The sequence below is a fragment of the Hyperolius riggenbachi genome, chromosome 2 (genome assembly GCF_040937935.1).
Source record: "Hyperolius riggenbachi isolate aHypRig1 chromosome 2, aHypRig1.pri, whole genome shotgun sequence".
NCBI lineage: Eukaryota > Metazoa > Chordata > Amphibia > Anura > Hyperoliidae > Hyperolius > Hyperolius riggenbachi.
The window spans coordinates 93,480,153-93,501,785 of NC_090647.1; the positions used below are offsets into that span (position 1 = coordinate 93,480,153).

General features: G+C 42.0%; 1 protein-coding gene across 9 annotated transcripts in view; it reads left to right on the forward strand.

Moving 5' to 3' along the window:
- The window catches only part of NBEA (neurobeachin), an 866,760-nt gene that overhangs the window by 335,627 nt on the left and 509,500 nt on the right, over nucleotides 1-21,633 (forward strand). For all 9 annotated transcript variants that reach the window (XM_068267062.1, XM_068267067.1, XM_068267066.1 and 6 more), the window contains exon 22: nucleotides 7,422-8,444. In XM_068267062.1, coding sequence (XP_068123163.1) covers nucleotides 7,422-8,444 — 1,023 coding nt within the window. The remainder of the gene's footprint in view (nucleotides 1-7,421; nucleotides 8,445-21,633) is intronic.

The following is a 21,633-nucleotide window of genomic DNA, read 5'->3' on the forward strand; positions in this document are numbered from 1 at the left end:
ATCCTCAGTGCTGCAACCCAATCAAAGTACAATACCAAGGGGTCAAACCAGCCAATGCCCGGATCCACATAAGGTGTAATTCAGAACCAAACAAAAGAATTGACTGGCTCTCCATGTGGATTTAGGTCAAATTAGGCCAATTTATTCAATAAGTGCCACAGTAAGAATCCTGCCCATGGCATCTTTACCGAACTTTACTGCATCAGACCCTAAATCCCTTAACATAGACATGGAAGTAACTTAGAATATGCTGTTTATCTTGAAAGTGGCTCTGCGCTTACGCTGTCAGTTGTGGCTAAAGGCAGAAATACATTCAGTTTTTCCCATATGCCGCAATAGTTAATGCACAAGGTAAGATAATGAAACTGGTAAAACATTCTGTGCAGGCATGCATAACTATGACTTTGAAGTTAGACTCTATTTTGCATATGCAATGCATGCTGGGAGAGATAGGACAGATAGCTGGAGAGATATTGTTTGTTCATGTCCTTACATTAAATTATTCTTTGATGTAATAGTGATGTGACTGTGCAGTGTACCAAAAAAACAAAAACTCAATTTTGTTTAGATGCTGGTAGTATTAAATTGACTCCCTAGAGCAAAGAAACATCATTGGAAATAATAAACAATCTGAGTGGCATAGCTGAAGAGCTATGGGCCCCAGTACACATTTTGCATTGGGCCCCCTCAAGCACTATGTGCAATTGCATGATGGGAATATAAAAACTTGGCAAGGACATCTGCAGTGTCAGAGAGGCATAAACCGGGGAGGAGGCAGTTTTTTTGTAAAGGACACCTGAAGTGAAAAGGATATGGAGGCTGCCACATTGATTTCCTTTTAAACAATACATATTACTTGGCTTTCCTGCTGATCCTCTGCATCTAAAGCCAAGTTCACGCATCCAATAATTGTTTTAGGGAATGATGTTGTAGAGACACATCTCTAGCCCTGATTGGAAGAACAAAGAGAAATCGAGAGCCCGATATGGTGTAGTATTGTTAAGTTGGTTGTGGTTAAAAGCAAAATATTTAGATATACTCACAAACATGGGTTACTGATAGGCAACCACTTCAAGTGCAGGTGGGGAGTATTAGAACCTGACCCCACTCAGGTTTTTAAGATGTCACTCTCTGTAGATAGGAAACGGGGTAGCACCCCTCCACCGAGGGTGGACTCAAGATTTCAGCAAGGCTTGGTGTACGGAGGCGCCAGAGTAGAATAAAAACGTTTAAAAACCGTCTAAAAGAGGGGGATGTTCAGGTGGACTTACCTCCCTCAAAAATATATAACTCAGTTGAGTCACAATATATCAATACAAAAATATTTTATTGAACTCCACTTAGTGCAACGCGTTTCACAGGTGTAGTCCTGCTTCATCAGGCAAACAGGAGTATAACTATAAAACAAACAGAAATATATACAAACATAATGACCCATAGAAATAGCTTAAAATAAAGGCGCAGTTTAAAAACATGAGAAGACATGATAAAATTGTAACATTTTTGGTCGCAGTGTAGTAAAAACTCGCTCTGTCTAAAAATTGCATCTAATTGATCATAAAATATGCAAAAGAATCCAAAGTGTACACAAAAGTTAATAAATATCCATAGTTGTCAATCGATATGCTAAAGTTCATCAGCTTCTAGATTAAATTATAGTCAGTTTAGTAAGTATAACATATAGTACTATTTTATGGCCCTAGAGCTTACTTGCAAGAAGAATTACTAACAGTCTAAATTGATATAATAAAATTCAGCACCTCAGCAAGAGTAACTTACCTCAATGGGTCTAGATGCAGAAGTGAGCACCTCTGTGTAGATGTGCGAGGGGGCTCTGCTTATATGGGGAGTGTGGTTGCACTAATTGATCCTAATGCACCAATCAAAATCTGCCATGTCAGCAAGGCGTGCCAATTTGGGTGCACCTGGAAGTGGTCATGAGGCAGGAACGCATACATGGACATCAAGGCAGCACGGTGGCATAGTGGCCAGCACTCTCGCCCTGCAAGTGCTGGGCACCCGGTCCGAATCCCAGCCAAGTCAACACCTGCAAGGTTTTTTTATATATATTATATTAAGTCTCATTGATTATAGTAGTAGATGAACTCTGCAAGTGGGCAGTATCTATGTAAGGACTAGTCACTGGTATTCGTTGTTAAAAAAATAATCATAAAAAAAATCATCATTAAAAAAATAAATAAATAAATAAATAAAAAAAAAATTTAATGAAAAAAGATGTCAAATTGCATTATTTGTGAAACTGCTAGTAAACCAATAGATCAGAAGAGTCTATATATTGTTAACACCATTTTTTGTGGTGATCAGATAAGTGTCACCATCTAGTGGTGAAAGTATATATGATAGCCCAGGTTATGTACAATGCTGGATAAAAAATGATACTAAAAGCTCTGAATTTGATACAAGCAACATAAGAATCAAACACAAGTTAAAATGGCAATTATAAAAATATATAAAATATTATTAAACAGATTAAATGGGAGGAGATAAGATCATAAAGTAAAAGAGAGGACCATTAATATAGTATAAAATTGTGAGTACTAAAAATCAGGTATTTTATAGAATTAGATGGGAGGTTGGATCAGAAGATTTTCTCAAGAACCTCATTTAACCCCATGGGTACTAAGGTCTTCAGAATTTGGATCCAGTACATCTCCCTATGCCGCAATATCTCAAAAGCATTGGTGGTATTAGTGGGTAGGGCTTCTATTAGGGTGATCGTGAACAAGTGGGGGTTTTTGAGGTGATGGGTACCAAAGTGGCGAGACACGCTGTGCAGCGCATAGTTGTTGATTATATTTCTCTTGTGTTGCCAAATGCGGCTCCTGGTGGTCTGGGTAGTACGTCCGATATATTGTAACTTACACGGGCATAAAATTAAATAAATTACATTCCTTGTTTCGCATGTTATAGTCTGTTTTATTGTGTACTGGGTATTGGTTGTGAATGATTGGAAAGTGTCTGTCTGTGTAATGAAGGTGCAAGCTTGGCAACGGGGCTTTTTGCAGGTATAAGATCCTGGGCGTGAGGGATTGGTAGATTGTCCTGGGGTGTTGGAAGGAGGGTTCTTTAATCTACTTGGGGCCAGTAGGTTTCGGAGATTTGGGGCTCTCCTAAAGGTTAATGTGGGATTCTTGGGAATAGTTTTCACTAGATAAGGGTCCTGTAGCAGTATTTCCCATCTAGATTTGAGTATGGTTCTGATGGTCTTATTTTGTAATGAAACAAAATTCAGCTCCCGACATAAGACCATCAGAACCATACTCAAATCTAGATGGGAAATACTGCTACAGGACCCTTATCTAGTGAAAACTATTCCCAAGAATCCCACATTAACCTTTAGTTATGTAGAGGAACAGGGGAAGAGACATGGCTATACTTGTTTCTTGGGTTGACTTAGGGCTGGTTCACACGGACGACAGGCGGCTAAAGGCGGCTGGGAAGCCGCATCGTCCTGTGACGTCTCTTTCGGGGGCGGCGGTACGGCAATCGTCGGCTTCCCGACACGTTCGCCATTTCTCGTCCCCACAAAGGGACATGAAGCCGCGGCGGCTAGCTGGCCCTGGACGCCGCATGCTGCTTCTAGGGTCGGCCGAAGTGACGCGATAAATCGGGATAGGAACACCGCGTTTGCGCAATCGACGGTAACCGCGCGATTCACTTGAATGGGAGCGTTTAGCCGACGAGTCCCGAACGCTTGGCGGTAAATGCTGCCAAGTGTCCGTGTGAACCAGCCCTTATTTAGTTAAAGGACAACTGAAGTGAGAGCGATATGGAGGCTGCCATATTTATTTCCTGGTAAACAATATCCGTTGCCTGGCAGTCCTGCTGATCTTTCTGGTCAGTAATGTCTAAATCGCACACACCAGAAACAAGCATGCAGCTAATATTGTCCGATAGTAACTGGTCTGCAGGCAGTCAACATGCTTTTGCATGGAGTTGTATACATCTAGCAAAATATATTTATACCAGGTAAGTATGAAGATGAAAAATATGGGGGTAAAGTGTCTCCTCATGTATTTTTTTTTTTCCATCAACCAAAAAACTTTATTGAAGGGATTCAACATTACATGGCATATGCAGCATTGAGTACAGTTTTATATTTCAGAGATATGACTTGCTGTATAAAAATTCTTAGTGTTAAATCCAGAAATCAATACATAAAAAAATATGGAAGTAGTAATAAATATACGTTGTGGTAGTATAAAGTGGAGTAAGCATATGAAGTTCGGGGGTAGTGATGTCATGACTAGGCGTTATTCAACCATTTATTCCAAACCTTATTAAATTTAGAAGGGCAATGTGTGTGCGCTTATACTAATTTATTTTAAGGAAGACAACCCCTAACCCTAGATTTCCAGTTATCCATAGTTGGGAATGTGGGGGGTAGCCATCTGTAAGTGACGTATTGCTTAGCAATAATCATGGTCACAACCAGAAAGATTTTGTTAAATTTAGGGATGTCTTCTTCCTTAAGATTTAGTATGCATAATTTAATATCCATGGAGACTGGGGAACCCATAACATCAGTGGCGTAGCAATAGGGGTTGCAGAGGTTGTGACCGCACTTGGGCCAGAGGGACCCTCCCTCAATCGCAGTATTAGTTCTCTATTGGTCCTTTGCTGGCAATAATCACTTCTATAGATGCCTTTGTAATCATTAACAAGCTGTTCCCCATCCCCTACTTTCACTGCTGACACTGTGGTTGTCCTTCCTTGGAAGGTTTTGGTGCACTGTATCAATTGTTGGGAAGGGGGGGGGGGGGGGGGGCAGTGTAAATCTTACACTGGGGCCCAGAGCTCCCTAGCCAAGCCACTGCATAACATCATGGAAAAAATCAGTACATCCAGTGGACACAGAGAAGTAAGGTGGAGAAATGGAAGGTAGAGTTGGGCACATTTGGGACATGTAGTGTATGGCGTTGGGGGAACATTTTTAAAGGAACACTATTGATTAACATGTTTTTTTTTTTTTTTTCAATTGAGATAGGAAATGTATTGTAAGCGCTGCTAAGTACTGGTGTATACATTTGAATCCTTATTTCTTTTTCTGTTATCTAATTTCTTTTGCCAGAGTAAGCCATGAGGGGAGGGGGAGTGTGCAGAGAGCTCAGTCAGAGACAGGCAGAGCTTTCTTTTACAGAGAGCAGAGGAAATGTATCTTATGTGCAACATAAAAATTTGTAATTGTGTGTGAAACCTGACACCAGACAGGCTTTTGTTTTCATATAACTCAGCTTCAATATTACACTGTACTTAGCATGTCAGCCTGCAAAGATTCATACCTCTGCAAATGAGACATTCCAAACTAGCTAAAATCTACACACAGTGAATTACAGCTTTTGCCTAGGATATTTAACATGAAAAGTAGGAAAATGTTTACACAGATACTTACACATTATTTGTACATTGTCATTCTTGAACACTTGGGTATTGATAGTGTTCCTTTAACTTGCTGCTTGATAAATGCATCTTGCATAGAGGTTCTAGTCCCTGGCTTTTCTGTTTAGCAAACTGATAGCTCAATTTCATCGGAGGCAGCTACAAGATGATTTAGCAGAATAATCTGCAACCCAGGTTAAAGTTCTCCCCCAATCCAAGTGAATACCCTCTCTTCCAGCTGGGAGACACGGACCACGAACACTTAAGTTGGTGGAACAGCATCTGAAATCTTTATTTACAGGTCAATCTTATATACACCCTGATGTTAGGGAAAAACCAGATTAGACCGGAGTGCACATAGAAAGTATTTGAAACAATAGCATAGACATGGTACAGACAGCAGAGACAATAGGATTTGTTATTCTGTAAACAACTGGCAGAGGTAGACTTTGTTACATGTGTTAATTTCTCAATAGACCAGGTTTTTTAACAACAATGCATGAATAGGTCTGAGTCTTCAGATCTCTGTCACAGTGGCTTGTATGGTAATATACCAACTGGGTATTGAAATATAGGTTTTGTATTCTGTCTCTCAAAGGTGCCTGGAACTTCTAGAGTGTTAATTATTAATGTATCTGTAAAGCACTGTCTGGAGGAATGTGCTGCTGACTAGTTGAAGCAATGATGTCATTTTTAAGAAATTGTGATGTGCTGTATATATTTTAATATCGGGGTGATTTAAGCAGCACATTATTACAACCTTTCACAGTCCTATTCCTTATTGTTAATATAATTGCACAGATAATGACTTTGATGTGTTTATCTCTGCCCTGGAAATGAAAAAATACATGAATCATCTTCTAAAGTAGCAAAGAAGCAATTAATTCAGATTGCCCAACGTTAGACACTTATGTACATGTGTTGCGCCCACAGCTTTCCTCTTGTAATTATCTACATTTAGTCTTTGAAGCCATCTAAACGGACGATTTGGTTGGACTATATTAAGGAGCTGAACAGACTTTTAGCTCTGCAGAAACATCAGTGTGGCATTGATGAAAATCTTAACAACTGCACATGTGTGAGCATGACAGCCTTTCCATAATCAGCTGTCACTGTATGAAAGGTCTGAAGTGTGTATCTTGAAAATCTAATATGTGCATCTACTTAATCTGCACGGCATTGAAGAGGAAAATATATTTATAGACCAAGTCATTCTTCCATTTATCAAAAAGCTGAAGAACATGCCTGAAGTGCGGCAAAACAAACACTATAAGTATATAGCTGCATAACATGCAACCTTCAGTTCCATTTACACTCTTGCAATAGAAAATGCGTATATTTTCCATAATTTTCCCTGTAGATAGGAAAGACTTTCTAACCTGCAAACGTGCATATTATGAACATTTTATTAACATTTTAGTGTGTTCCTATGGATGCATGATAATTAAAAATGTGATAAGCCAAGGTACCCACTTTTCCCTCAGAAACCAGGAAAAAGTGATTGACTCACATATAAGCCCCTCCCCAGTATAGTCCTTTCCACAGTAGTCAGTAGTCAGATGTGCCCTCAGTACAAGTCAGCCCCCTCCTCATAGTTAGATGTGCCCTTAGGATGATACAGCTGTGTCTCAAGACGCCACTAATTGGTGTCATAGATATAAGACACAGCAATTACCACACAAGAAGAATCCCTGATCATTGAACAGCTGACAATGCTGCTTGCATGTTCTACCACCCACTCATGCTTACCCTTTAGCAGAGCCACCAATTCCTTAACACAGGGTCCACCAGGTTCCAAAACGGGTCTAGTGGGATCACACCAGTTAAAATAACTAGTCTATATCTGGCATTCACTTAGTGTACATGTGCATTATGTCATTTCGGTTACAGTTCCTCTTTAACTCATGTCATGTTTCATATCAGGAGTTTAAAATGCAGAACATTAATTCTTTGGTTTGTATAGAAAAAAAAACATTTTTGTTCTTCCTGTGTAACTAAAATATTGATGTTCTGTTTTTAAGGTAACTTATGAAGCTCATAAAGAATACTTGGCAAAAATGTATGAGGAATATCAAAGACAAGAGGAGGAAAACATCAAGAAGGGTAAGAAAGGAAATGTCAGCACCATATCAGGTCTTTCAGCTCAAGCAGCAGCTGTGAAAGGTGTACTGGAAATTAGAGAAATCGAGGACCTTTCTCAGAGTCAGAGCCCTGAGAGTGAAACAGACTATCCTGTGAATGCCGATACCAGGGATCTGCTCATCACTACTAAAATTACTGATGATGCAATTGCCAGCACTGAAAGGCCATCTGCCGGGGTTCGAGTGGAGGTCCATGATCTTTTGGTGGACATCAAAGCCGAAAAGGTAGAAGCCACAGAGGTAAAACTGGATGACTTGGAGTTATCTCCAGAGACATTGGTCACTGGGGAGAACGGTGCGCTTGTTGAAGTTGAATCGTTATTGGATAATGTCTACAGTGCTGCTGTTGAGAAACTTCAAAACAATGTTCATGACAGTGTTGGACTTATAAAGGAGACTGAAGAGAAAGATGGTCCTCTGATCACACTAGCTGATGAGAAAGACCAAACCACTTCTAACAATACCTCATTTCTTTTTGATAAAATGACCCACTCAGAAGACAAACTGTTGCCTGAGCTGACTGGTGGCACTCATCTAACTATTGGTAGTGTCCAGGATGCTCATGTTCACCTTGGTGTTAACGACGACCTTGGTCTGCTAGCCCACATGACGGGCAGCGTTGATCTTACTTGCGCTTCAGCGGTCATCGGGGAGAAAGATTTTAAAATCCACACAACAGCGGATAGTTTGGCCAGCCTTACTGACCGAGAGTTGGCTTCGTCATCAAAAGGTTTGGAATATGCCCAGATGACTACTACTACTCTAGAAACCGAATCATCTGCTAGCAAATCCATAGTAAATATCGACGCTAGCAGTACAGTCTCTGACACAGAAAGGTCTGACGATGGAAGGGACCTCAGCAAAGAGATCAAGAAAATACAGACTACTACCACCACAACACAGGTAAGTTTATATTTTTTTTTTCAAGTTACTGTGTGTGTGTTCTCATATTACTTGTAGTGTTTGTTAGTTACGTGTAGCTGTAAATCATGTACAGTGATTTGCAAAAGTATTCGACCCCCTTGAAAATTTCCACATTTTGTCATATTACTGCCATAAACACGAATCCATTTTATTGGAACTCCACGTGAAGGACCAATACAAAGTGGTGTGTACACGTGAGAAATGGAACGTAAATCATACATGATTCCAAACATTTAAAAAAAAAAAAAAAAAAACCTGCAAAGTGGAGTGTGCGTAATTATTCACTCCCTTGAGTCAATACTTTGTAGAACCACCTTTTGCTGCAATTACAGCTGCCAGTCTTTTAGGGTATGTCTCTACCAGCTTTGCACATCTAGAGACTGAAATCTTTGCCCATTCTTTATTCTTCATTCTTCTTTTTCCACTGCAAAACCGCTCCAGCTCCGTCAGATTAGATGGACAGGGTTTGTGAACAGCAGTTTTCAGATCTTGCCACAGATTTTCGATTGGATTTAGATCTGGACTTTGACTGGGCCATTCTAACATATGGTTATGTTTAGTTTTAAACCAATCCATTGTTGAACTGGCTTTATGTTTAGGGTCATTGTCCTGCTGGAAGGTGAACCTCCGCCCCAGTCTCAAGTCTTGCAGACTCCAAGAGGTTTTCTTCCAAGATGCCCTGTATTTGGCTCCATCCATCTTCCCATCAACTCTGACCAGCTTCCCTGTCCCTGCTGGAGAGAAGCACCCCCAGAGCATGATGCTGCCACCACCATATTTGACAGTGGGAATGGTGTGTTCAGAGTGTTAGTTTTTCGCCACACATAGCGTTTTGCATTTTGGCCAAAAAGTTCAATTCTGGTCTCATCTGACCAGAGCACCTTCTTCCACATGTATGCTGTGTCCCCCACATGGCTTGTGGCAAACTGCAAACGGGACTTCTTATGCTTTTCTGTTAACAATGGCTTTCTTCTAGCCACTCTTCCATGAAGGCCAACTTTGTGCAGTGCACGACTAATCGTTGTCCTATTGACAGATTCCCCCACCTGAGCTGTAGATCTCTGCAGCTCGTCCAGAGTCACCATGGGCCTCTTGACTGCATTTCTGATCAGCGCTCTCCTTGTTTGGCCTGTGAGTGTAGGTGGATGGCCTTGTCTTGGTAGGTTTACAGTTGTGCCATACGCCTTTCATTTCTGATTGATCGCTTGATCAGTGCTCCGTGGAATGTTCAAGGCTTTGGAAATCTTTTTGTAGCCTAAGGCTGCTTTAAATTTCTCAATAACTTTATCCCTGACCTGTCTGGGGTTATCTTTGAACTTCATCGTGCTGTTGCTCCCAATATTCTTAGACAACCTCTGAGGCCGTCACAAAGCAGCTGTATTTGAACTGACATTAGATTACACACAGGTGCACTCTATTTATTTAGTCATTAGCACTCATCAGGCAATGTCTATGGGCAACTGACTGCACTCAGACCAAAGGGGGCTGAATAATTACGCACACCCCACTTTGCAGTTATTTATTTGTAAAAAATGTTTGGAATCATGTATGATTTTCGTTCCACTTCTCACGTGTACACCACTTTGTATTGGTCTTTCATGTTTAATTCCAATACAATTGATTCATGTTTGTGGCAGTAATATGATAAAATGTGGAAAACTTGAAGGGGGCCGAATACTTTTGCAAAGCACTGTAGATATGAATGATCTGAGTGCTGAACAAATCAGTTGTAGCAGCCAGAGGTTTCCAATCCACAAAGGACAATAGACAGATAATATGCAATCCTTGGTGCTGTAGCTTTAAAGTGACCTTCCAGACTAAAAATCTACTCAGCAGCACTGAAAAAGCTTGGTGCTTCTTAACCAGTTTCACAGCATCAGAACTTTGTTTTTCTTACCCAAGCCTCATTTTTAGCTGCACAGAAGCTAAGCTCCGCCCCATCAATCTGCCCAGGCATTTTCCCCCTGTTGCTGTGCAAAGCATGATGGGATTTCCGATGTTGTTGTTCTCGTTGTCTAGCAACTGGGAGGGGTGGTAAGAACACAGGACAGTTGGAACTGTATCTCATGCTCCCTGTTACCTCCTTTAAACCAAAAAGATGGCTGCCCCACGAAATCACAAACATTTGCTTGTTCTTTTAAAAGGGGTAGGCAAGAGATTGTATTACCTATCTATTTTAATTAACATAACTAATGTAACTTAATGACAGTGCGTTTGTTTAGTCTGAAGTTCCTCTTTAAGGACTCATCTTCTGTTCTGTGCAGTCTGTAAACACCCAGTGTTCAACAATAGGAGTATGTGGCCACCACCAGGGTATATAAAACCATAGTCAGGCTCTGTAATTCTCACAGGAGGGGGGATACACTTTACTAGTGGTCTCACACAAAACAATTAAAACATAAACTCACATTGATGGTCCATGCACACTGGACCATGTTACATGAAAAAAGCCTATAAGGTATTGCACTGTTCCCAGAGTAAAGTGCACCTTCTGTTAGATAAAACCATTTCAGATGAAACCGTTTCTGGTACTTCAAGGAATTGCCCATTCTCCTCTTCCGGCCAGGTTTCAGCTTTCCCCCTAATGGCAGCGGAAAGCCGAAACCTAGTCGGGAGAGAACAGGCAATTCCTTAATGTACCAGAAATTGTTTTATCTGACATACGGTGCACTTTAGTCTGGGAACTGTGCAATACTTTACAGGCTTTTTAATGCAACTGGATCTGGTGTGCATGGACCCTCAATGTGAGTTTATTTTAATTATTTGTTGTGAGACCAGTAACAAAGTGTACCTCTCTTTGATAACTACAGAGCCTGACTGGTTTTATTTACCCTGGTGGTGGATGTATACTCCTATTGTTGAGCTTTGGGTGTTTACAAGCTGCACAGAGGTTCGGTCCTTAAAACTACAGCGTCGGATTGCTTATTATTAGATGTAAATCATGTTTCCTGCTATACTTTAATCTTCCATTTCAATTCTATTCATTGTGACAACTAACAGTAATTTAGACACCGTAGGGGTTAATAGAGAGTTTTTGTACACTTGAGATCATTGGCACCCTGTTCTACACAAATAGTCATAGTCATGTGTTCAAGTTCACACAAGAAACACTGTTGTGTTTATTTTTTACTTGTGAGGAAACCATTACATCTAACATGAATGCCAATATGCAAAACATCATATGATCAGTAAGTTAAACTGGCGTGTCTAATAGTACAAGGAAAGGCATTCCATTGAGTGAAAACTGCTCTGTCAATGTGTAACGGCAGTGCATGAAAATAAGTTATGATTTTAGAGGACATGGTTATTCATGAAGGTGATGTGTTAGAAGTAGGACAAATACATTTAATTTCAAAAGTTTGTAGAATGTAGAGTTCTTTTTTTGTACTTGCAAACTGATGGCCAGTCTTACGATTTAAGTCTTTTGAAGTCCTGGCCTCGTCTGGCAGGAAACGTACCCACAGGGCTGGTATTTCTCAGGTTGTAGAGCCCCCACCCCACGCTATTTGTTCTGAATTCTCTGGGGAGCATTAGCTAGGATTTATGACAATGGGTTAAATAAGGGGGAGGGAGCATTTTTTTTTCCAATTAAAAAAAGTGTTAAAAAAAAAACCCACATCCCAGAAGTGAACATTCATATTGCATGCAAAAGTGTGATCGATGGTTATCACACTACATAGCCGCCATGTATTTATTTCATGAATATGCGTGCTGGCTGCACCTCAGCTGTGCGATGCATACACTTGATAAAGGCACCTGTTGAGAAAGGCACAGGAAATAGCTGGTAACAGAATATCAGTAAATTGGCCAATGTTCTACTATTTCATTCATATAGTAAAATATTGGAAATATTTGCCTGGCCTGTGACGTAGTGTAGAGTGAGCGACTTGCCGGACAATTTCTGTGTGTGGTTTTCTTTTCAATGCTTTTTTTTGCTGCACGCAGATTTTTGCCTAGGAGACGCACACTATAGAGTGGGATACAGTTCATCCAGATTGGTGCACTGTTATTATGAGACTGACCCGGCAGTTTTTACATCTGATCACCGGTAGCATGTCTGCATTACCCGGCTGTTTGGTGCTACTGCAACAAGCTGTAAGGATTGTTTTGATTAAAGATGATAGTTTTACGCTCTGTGAAACATTGTTTTGATTGTGAGGTGTGCTGGAGACGGAACAAGGAAGCAAGGTTACAAGTGCTGATGGTGCCAGAGAGGCTTGGGGTGGCCAGATACCCCGCAAGTGATTACAGATCCGCTGGGTCTCAACATCTGGTGAGTCGCTTACTGAAAAAGGGAGAGCACATGGTGCATCATCTCCTGTGGTGACGGGCAGCTCATCTTATGCACAGCTTATGCAAAGATCTGGTAGTAGAAGAGACAGTCGGCACCAAATGCACTGTAGGACCTTAGGGTGACGGTTTACAACTCCCGTGGTGTGCACTCATGAAAGAAATAGTCCAGTGCATCAACAAGAGAGCTAGACGAGGCACCATCCACTGTGCTTAGGAGTGTTTTATTTGCCAACCACCACCAGCACAGACACAATACAAGTTGCAGAAGGATGAAGGCTGGCACCCTTGTGCTGCTTGTATTGTCGGTGCTGGTGATGGTTGGCAAATAAAACACTCCTAAGCATAGTGGATGGTGCCTCGTCTAGCTCTCTTGTTGATGCAATTATACAAAGATCCCTTGGACTGTTTGATGTTTACGGCTTGAGGGCTGCTTAAATAGCTAGTTATGTTTTTTATGGGTTTTTATATGTGTTTATATGCTCTTATTGAACTTGCATATCAAACTAGCTGACTATTTAGCCTTTGGCAGGATTTTGTTCTATTATTATTTGACCTTCGCTTCATGTGTGAGCCCTTAATTGACTTTTACTTAGACCAAAATGCACAACGGTAAGTCTAATCAGCAGACCTATGGACTAATAAACCCACCAGAGGTAACAAACCTCTAAGCCTCCCACTCAATGGGTATTCATATTGTAGTAGCAACTGGGCCAGGTTACAGTATAGTCTCTGTTATTCATAACTCCACTAACAAGCAGTCTCAACCAACCAGCACAAATCGCTGGCAGTACTCACAGTGGTGAAGGCCAACTTGGTACTCTGTTTGTGGGCTCTGCTGTGCTGAAAGTCTTCCACAACTCCCCCAAGGTTAATGTACTTTTATGTTAATGTACGTTTAGCTACTCTATTTCACATTTAATACAGAGTTCATTATATGTATATAGAGTGGGGTATAGTACTGTATTAGCTGGGACTATTTATAACATTGAGTCTAAAGCAGCCAGAAAGCACAGCCGATCCACGTTGGTGCCGGATTACAGATACTCTGCTGTATACAGAAAATTGCAGTTGCGCTCACTTTTTATAAAAACTTAAAGGCTTGTACACACACGTCCAACAAAAGTCCACAACCAACTAGATGATATGACCGATCGCACAACCTAGCGATTGCTCGACTTGTATTTTCCATGCACCAACTGAATGCCAAACTCATTTGCCTACTGCGCACACAAGCTGAATGACTGAGTGCAAGGTATGCCCACATTCAAAACAGGTACAAGTCAAACAACAAGTGGCCAACTGCAGGATATCAGCCCAAGGGTCGTGTGAGTTAATTCGATGGTTGGATCGTGCAAACCACCTGTTATCAATCACTAATCTTTCGGTTTATCATGTGTACACACACCCAATTACTGTCCGACAGACCAAGTTTGGACAATAGTAGGGTGGAAAAGTTGCATGTGTGTGCGAGCCTTTAGACTGATGAATTGCTGTTATCTTCCCTCTCGTTATAGAAACATTTGCTGTATTTAGAATGAGGAAACTCCTAAAAAAAGACTATGTAGTATGAGTTTAAAACAGATTGAAACAAACCCTGTCTTTTCAGATTGTTTCGGCCGCATACTGTGCAGTCTGAGCTCTGCCGTAAAAGATATAATTTGGATATATTGCTTAGGAAAGTCATCGTACAACAAGTTCCGGTAAAGCTGCCCAAAGATTACGCCACCAAATTTCTTTGTATATGGCCTCCATTACAGTGGCCTTTCGCAGTATCCCATTACACTCTGTCTTCTTTATTATTATTACTTCCAAGAGCTGAAAAAGTCATGAGACGAAAAAGAGAGAAAAAATTAAAGCTACTTATGCGTTTCTGGAATATCAAGGATATCAATGGAGCTGAACAGATTGATTATACGCGTCCCCCATAATCCTCTGCTTCATTTACACACTTCATGCACAATACATACAAAAGTTTTGCTGCAAATGGCAATATACTGTAGCTCATTGGGCAGTGGCGTAGCAATAGGTCAGAGGTGCCCACACTTTTTCGGCTTATGAGCTACTTTTTAAATTAGCAAGTCAAAATGATCTACCTATGGGCACTCCTGCAATAGGGGATGCAGAGGTTGCGACTGCACCGGGGCCACTGAACTAAACTCCTTCATCCATCTTATTCGCTTTTCATGAATTTTGTGCTGGTAATGAACACCTATGAGCATTTGTATAGTGGTAATCCTTAAACTGTTTCCTTACTCTAAATATACCTCACTGAGGGTCACATTGTAGTCACTTCCTGTCTGAGTCAGGACTGAGTCAGCCACTTACATACCTGATATTTAACTCTTTCAGGCAAAGAAAGAAAGAAAAAAAGGAACCCAGTATAGTTATTTGTGTGCTAGGCACTGTACATACCCATGTCTATCTCATCATGTCACATGTCACTTTGGGTATGCTTTAAGGGCAGAACTTCATACAAAGGGTGAATTTTTTTCGTTTTATAACCCATTGATCCATTAGACTGTTCGCTTATTTGGCATCTTAAGGTGCCCATTAACAGTACAATTTTTACTCGGTTATGATCATTTGAGCGGATTTTTCCGATTTAATTGTCCAGAAAATCACACCATATGTGGAGAAAATTGACGTGATATGATTGATCGAATGGTTTGAAGAATTTTATTGATACAAATGTTGGATTTTACGATCATGTCTGAAATGAAAAAGTGTCGTTTATGGAAACTATTGACAATTACCTTCCAATTACATTCGATCACTTTATTTTTAAATCCTCTTATAGTGAAATTTTAATTATTAAAGAGATATTGTAACAAAGAAAACCCCAACCCCTGGGGGTACTTACCTCAGGAGGGGGAAGCCTCTGGATCCTAATGAGGCTTCCACATCCTTCCATGCCTCATGGATCCATTGCTGTCTGCTGTAGTCTCCAGTAGTGCCTGCAGTATTTACCTGCTCCAGTGCAGGTCAGTAGCGGCTTTCCAATCGAGCTCAGACAGAAATGGCCAAGCCCAAATGGGTCGGCTCTACTGCACAGTTGTGAGTTCGCCTACACAATAGAGTGAACCCAATCGGGCTATGGTATATCTGCCTGATCTGAAATCCGCTAGTGCACCTGCGATGGATCGCGGTAAGTAAATATTTACATCGGCGGTGTCCGGGAGCTGCCAGCGCAGGATAGAGAGGACGGGAGAAGCCTTGTTAGGATCCAAAGGCTTCCCCCCTCCCGAGGTAAGTACCCCCCAGGGGCTGTTTTTTTTTTTGTTTTTTGCTTTTGTTTTGTTTTTGGTTTTTTACATATTTTCTGAATACTGTGTGTGTGTATATGTTTGTGTGAAGACATATTTTCCACAGCGCAACTATAAGCGAAATCTTCTCAATAGATATCTCCGCAGCTCTGTACTCCAAAAACAAACCAACGCAAAATTCACCACAGGCACATGGCATTATTACACTTTAGCGCAGTATTCTGCAGTACCTCATAATCATTCACTTCCAATCGTTTCTGACATCATTTCCTACCACAGATTGGTAATAAAAATAAAATGTGCGATTCTTCAATCCTGCACAATTGAGCGCATACGACCGCAACTCTTTCAAGATCGTAAATAAAATCAAACCTTTTACGAGAATAATCAATTATTACCTTCAAATTACTTTTGATCCCTCAAATCTGATCGAAAGATCACATCTGAGGAAGATATTGTACCTTTTATAGGCACCTTAATACTGAGAATATCTTTATACGAAACAGAAGGTGTCTGTAGTGCTTGTTGACAAGATTCAATTTTACTTTAAAGCCGACCTAAACTCAGAACTTCCTCTCGGCTCTAAAAGATGCACAACAGCATAATAACCTTTACAGAACACCTGAGGTGAAAATAAACTAATGAAATAAAGAATTGTATCTATCTTCCTTCTCCTAAAAAATGACTTTTAAGATATTCCACAGTTTTATTTTATATTTAAATCTACTTTTCAAGTTTTTACTATTTTATTGTTTTTGTTCAATGACACATTCATTGAAATATGCCAGAGCTAAAAAAAAATATATGAACCATTGACCCTTTTTATCTCTTTCCTGCTCTCAGAAGCCATTTTCTGCTAGGAAAGTGTTTTATAGTTGTAATTTTTTTTTTTTTATCAGTGAGGGTCATACTGTAGTCTGACTAAATCCTGACTCAGACAGGAACTGCCACTTACATACCTGATGTTTAACTCTTTCAGGCAGAGAAAGAAAAAAAAGGAACTGTTGTTTGTGTGTTTGGCACTGTACATGTCATCTCATCATGTCACATGTCGCCTCGGGTATCCTTTAAAGAAAAATATTTCTTTGTTTTAGCTTGCATAACTCCTGAAATAAATCTGCAGTGTCTCTTCTTTCTGCTTCCATGGAAGCAGACGAAGGGTTAACAACCTGTTCACATATTAGCTGTGTCTGCCGAGGACTGCTGAATTTCTGAGCGGACACCGCTGAGAGATCAAATTACCCTTGAGATTACTTACAAATAAGGGGGAATTAGACAGGCTCTTCTCTCTAAAAACACACAGGGTGCATTTCTCTCTGCTTCGTGTCCTGTGCAAGAATTCAGGTCCACTTTAATGAGTCTACTTAGCAAGACAAGTCCCGCTGTCCATTGCCATTCGCGCCGTACATCACACCTGCTGGCGCACAGCCATAAGGAGGAGTTTGTGTATACTTCATAAATGCTATTACAGTGGCAGCGGCTTTAATCACCGGTTCAATCAGCCTGTGAAATGCGCGCTCATAAGTTATCCTTCCATTCAGGTAGGTCTGAGCCTCATGGGAGAACCTGTGTGCCTGAAACATTTAATCACAGTGGAGACCCTGGAGTCTTATGCTTGGTTATTTCATCACAGGTTGCCACAGGCATAAAGGAAATGTGATTACTGTTTACAGACTTATTCAGCGGCGGTACAATAAGCTCCCAAAGGAGCAGCCTGTTCCAAGAGCATTGCCTTTACTTCCTGGTCAGGAATACGCACAGCCTCGGAGTTACCCCCAACTAATGGGAAGGAACTGGAGGTTAGGATGTCATGCGCTCTGCTCATCTGCCTGTGACTAAATACCTGCTGTACAGGGCAACCTATATTTTAATTTCACAACATTAAAATGTGACAGTCTGCAAAGCTGTGCACACAGTCAAATACTCTTTATTAAAAATGGTCATTCAACACTATGGTGAGGGCACGTCGGACACGAGGCCTATCGCTGTACAGAAATACTTTGTCATTAATGTAGTAGTAGCATTGGTGTAGCGAAGGAGCTATGGAGCATACATGTTAAAGAAAAGAAGATAGCCAGAGATAACCAATATTATTATGATAGTAAAATAATGGTAATCTTTACGATCTAACCCTACACTCACACTCTAACAGAAAAATCTAACAGAAAATTGTATGGTGTGTGCTAGGTACAAGGTTAGGTAGGATTGCATGTGAAAACATCAGTTCCAGAGATTCCAGCTGCTGAAGCCTCTGACACCATTTCCACCTCCCACAACTATCTGTTGAGAAAGTAACCTGAGAGGGGTCAGCAGAGCTAGGACAAGCAGGGGCATGACTGGGGCGGGCACTGGGACGGACTGACCAAATGCAACCGGACTGGTTGTATTTGGTCAGTCCGTCCCAGGGCCCGCCCCAGGTGTGATTTAAAGGTGGAGTGCCTGAGGGGTACCTTCCACCAGGCATTAAAAGGCAGGAGCAGGACGTTTTTTTCCCTCTTTCACCTGAAATAGGATACAGCAAACTCTCCCACCCACCCTCCCTGTGTGGCACTTGTTAGAAACCCACAAGCGGCCACTGGGGTGTTGGGAACATACCCATTTAACGCTAACCCCGTGTTGTATCCTAACAGATTCGTCACAACAGGAAGCAGGCGGGTCCATGACAATGCCGGCCTGGACGACATCGAAACGACAAGTACACACCGAGCTTAGTGAATGAAATAAGGCATTTTATGCTAGGAGTGCACAGTGCTGGTTATGATACATGAATGCCAAAAAGGAACGTAATGGCAATGGTTTCATGGGTCATTAATCCGGGTAACTTTAGGGTGGGTCATCGACGGGTTAATGGCACCATTCTCGTCACTGGGGAACCGCAGTGGCATAAAGTTTAATGGTTGTCACTGGCAGGTTCAGTGGCAAATCAAATGTGGATTGAAAGCCGGTGGTTGGCATATGGACCCACACGATGAGGAAGGGCATTGTCATGGGACCTGTCAGAGCGCGGTTATACAAGTTTCTTTCATTGTTAATGCATGTTAATCAAAATGTCTTTTGTTTTTCTCCTAGATTGTATTATGCTAAATCTGTATTAAAGCTGCGGCCTTTAAACTCCAATTGGGTGTCACAGCTTTATTTCAGGTTGTTGGGGAAAGTTCGCCCGTATGGGCCCTGCCCAGTCAGTAGCTTTCACTGGCCAAAAGGTTTCCCTGGTTTTAGTAATTCATAGCTCTCACCAGGGACATTGCTAGGATCCTGAGAGATCCGGGTGGAGCCAAATTTACATGAACTTAACAGCAGTCTAAGTAGGCATGCCCAGGAAAATGTTGGATGAAGCCCACCTCTCCATTAATAAAAAAACAAAAATGCAGCATATCACATAAATAGGCAGTGTCACTTAAAGCGGAATGAAACCCAGCATTTTTTTCTTTTCTCTAAAAAATTATTTACAGCATATTATATACTACTAGGCCTGAACGATTTTAGGAAAAATTTGATTTGAGCGATTTCTGTCTGAAATTGCGATTTCGATTCAATTCACGATTTCCTTTAAAACAAGCTTTGTTCCCCCTCTTTACAGGTTTGTTCCCCTTCTGTCCCCGTCTCTCTTTGTGCCCCTTTTGCCTCTTTGTCTCCACTGGGTCTATCTCTTTCCCCCTTTGTGTCTCTGTGCCTGCTCTGTTTCTCTGTCTCTCTCTGTCCCCTCTGTGTCTTTCTGTGCCCCTCTGTGCCTCCTCTGTCCCCCAAGCTACATCAGTTCTGGACATAGCTTCAAGCACAAGTCCAGCGATGCCTGTCTATCCACGTCGCCTCCTGCAGCCTCTAATGCACGGCAGTGTTCTCCCCAGGCTCCTTAAGCCGGGTGCTCCACCCGGCTAGATTTGGTGACCACCCGGCTGTCATCGGCTCACCTCCTATGCTGTAAGCAGAGTTGCCCTGCATTTTCATCTCAACCCACCCGGCTACTTTTTCATGCCACCCGGCTACTATTTCATGCCACCCGGCTGGAAAAAAATTCTGGGGAGAACACTGCACGGAATACTTCCTGTATGTCGTGGGACATACAGGAACCCGGAGTTTTGCCAAGCACAAGAGCCGGCAGACGGCGATAGAGGACGGACAACGTTTCGACTCGTGCAGAAGGTATGTCCAACGCAGCGAGCCGCACTCGCCGGGACTTGAAGCAACTTCTTCAAACTTCCCCCATGTGGAAATGACGTGATTGCGATAATTGGCGCTTTGACGATACCAAAATTGTGATCTTGGTGATCACGATTTCGGTTTAAATTCGATTTGTCTTTCAGGCCTATATACTACCACCATTTTTTTGTTTACTAGAACAGCATTCAATTAGTTAAACACAGGGCTTGAAAGTTCAGTGCAGAGAAAGCTGGATGCATCCGAAGTGGAGATAATGTTATCTTGTGTTTACTTAATTGTATCAAGTGAGGGATATGACCCGGTCTCTGACTGTGCAGAAGCTCCTGGACACAGAACGACATTCAAAGCATTTCTGCCTTCAATACAACATGAATAAAACCAGTTATGAATAAAATGCAAAGGCAGCTCTCAAAGCAAAAAACTGTACTTTTGGGAACTTGTAATTTCTAAATGAATAATACTTATGCACAAATGCAAATATGATAACCGTATGGCATATAAAAGTAGGAAAACATGTTTTTGTTGAATATTATGTCAGGGTTTTATACCGCTTTAAACATAACTAGGCAGAGTTACCTGGCTTCTGTGCTGGTTGGTCTAGCTTTCTGCTGGGCAGGCTGGCCAGGTTATCTGGCAGTCCCCCCATAGCATTACCAGACCTTCTAGTGGATCCCTTCCCATGCTCCCATCGCCTCCCATTGAGGCACCACAACTCCTAACATGCCTCCATAGAACAACCACAGCTCCCTGCATGCCCTTATAAAGGCATCACAGTGCCCAGCATAGCTTGACAGCACCCAGTATGCCCACATAGAGGCACCCAGCACAACCCCGAATGATGCACCACAGCTCCCAGCATATTAGTCATTGAGGCACCACAGCTGACTATGCCTGGGGGAGATATGGGGCACCCCAGAATAGATTCAGGGCATGTGCTACTGATCTTTGGGGGTATCAACACCCCTGGCTCTCACTGTAACACTCTTATGGCCCATACTCATGAGGGACAAAAGTGGCCTGTCGCCAGCACACGTGAGCGTGTGCGCGACAGGCCGGCAACAGCTCGTCGCCAGGTCCCTCCGCATACACACGGCGGAGGAACCTGGCAACTGATGCGGCGGAAGCTGTCGCTGTTGCGCCTCCCCCCGCCGGAAGCCCAATGGATTACAATCTTGTTGCTGTCGCTAGTCCGCGTACTCACGCGGACTAGCGACAGTTGCGGCGGCGACTGAGTGGTTCAATCGCCCGGTGACATCAGCGACGAGCGACGGTTCGGGGTGCGCGCCCGTGCAACGCCGCATACTCACGGGCGACCTGTCGCTGCAACACGCGCGCGCCGTGGCGACATTTGTAGCCCGTGAGTATGGGCCATTAGTGTTGGCTGTAACCACAGATTAGCTCACGTTAATCCTGCAGATTCTGCTGCCCAGTTTTACGACTGGTTTGCCATA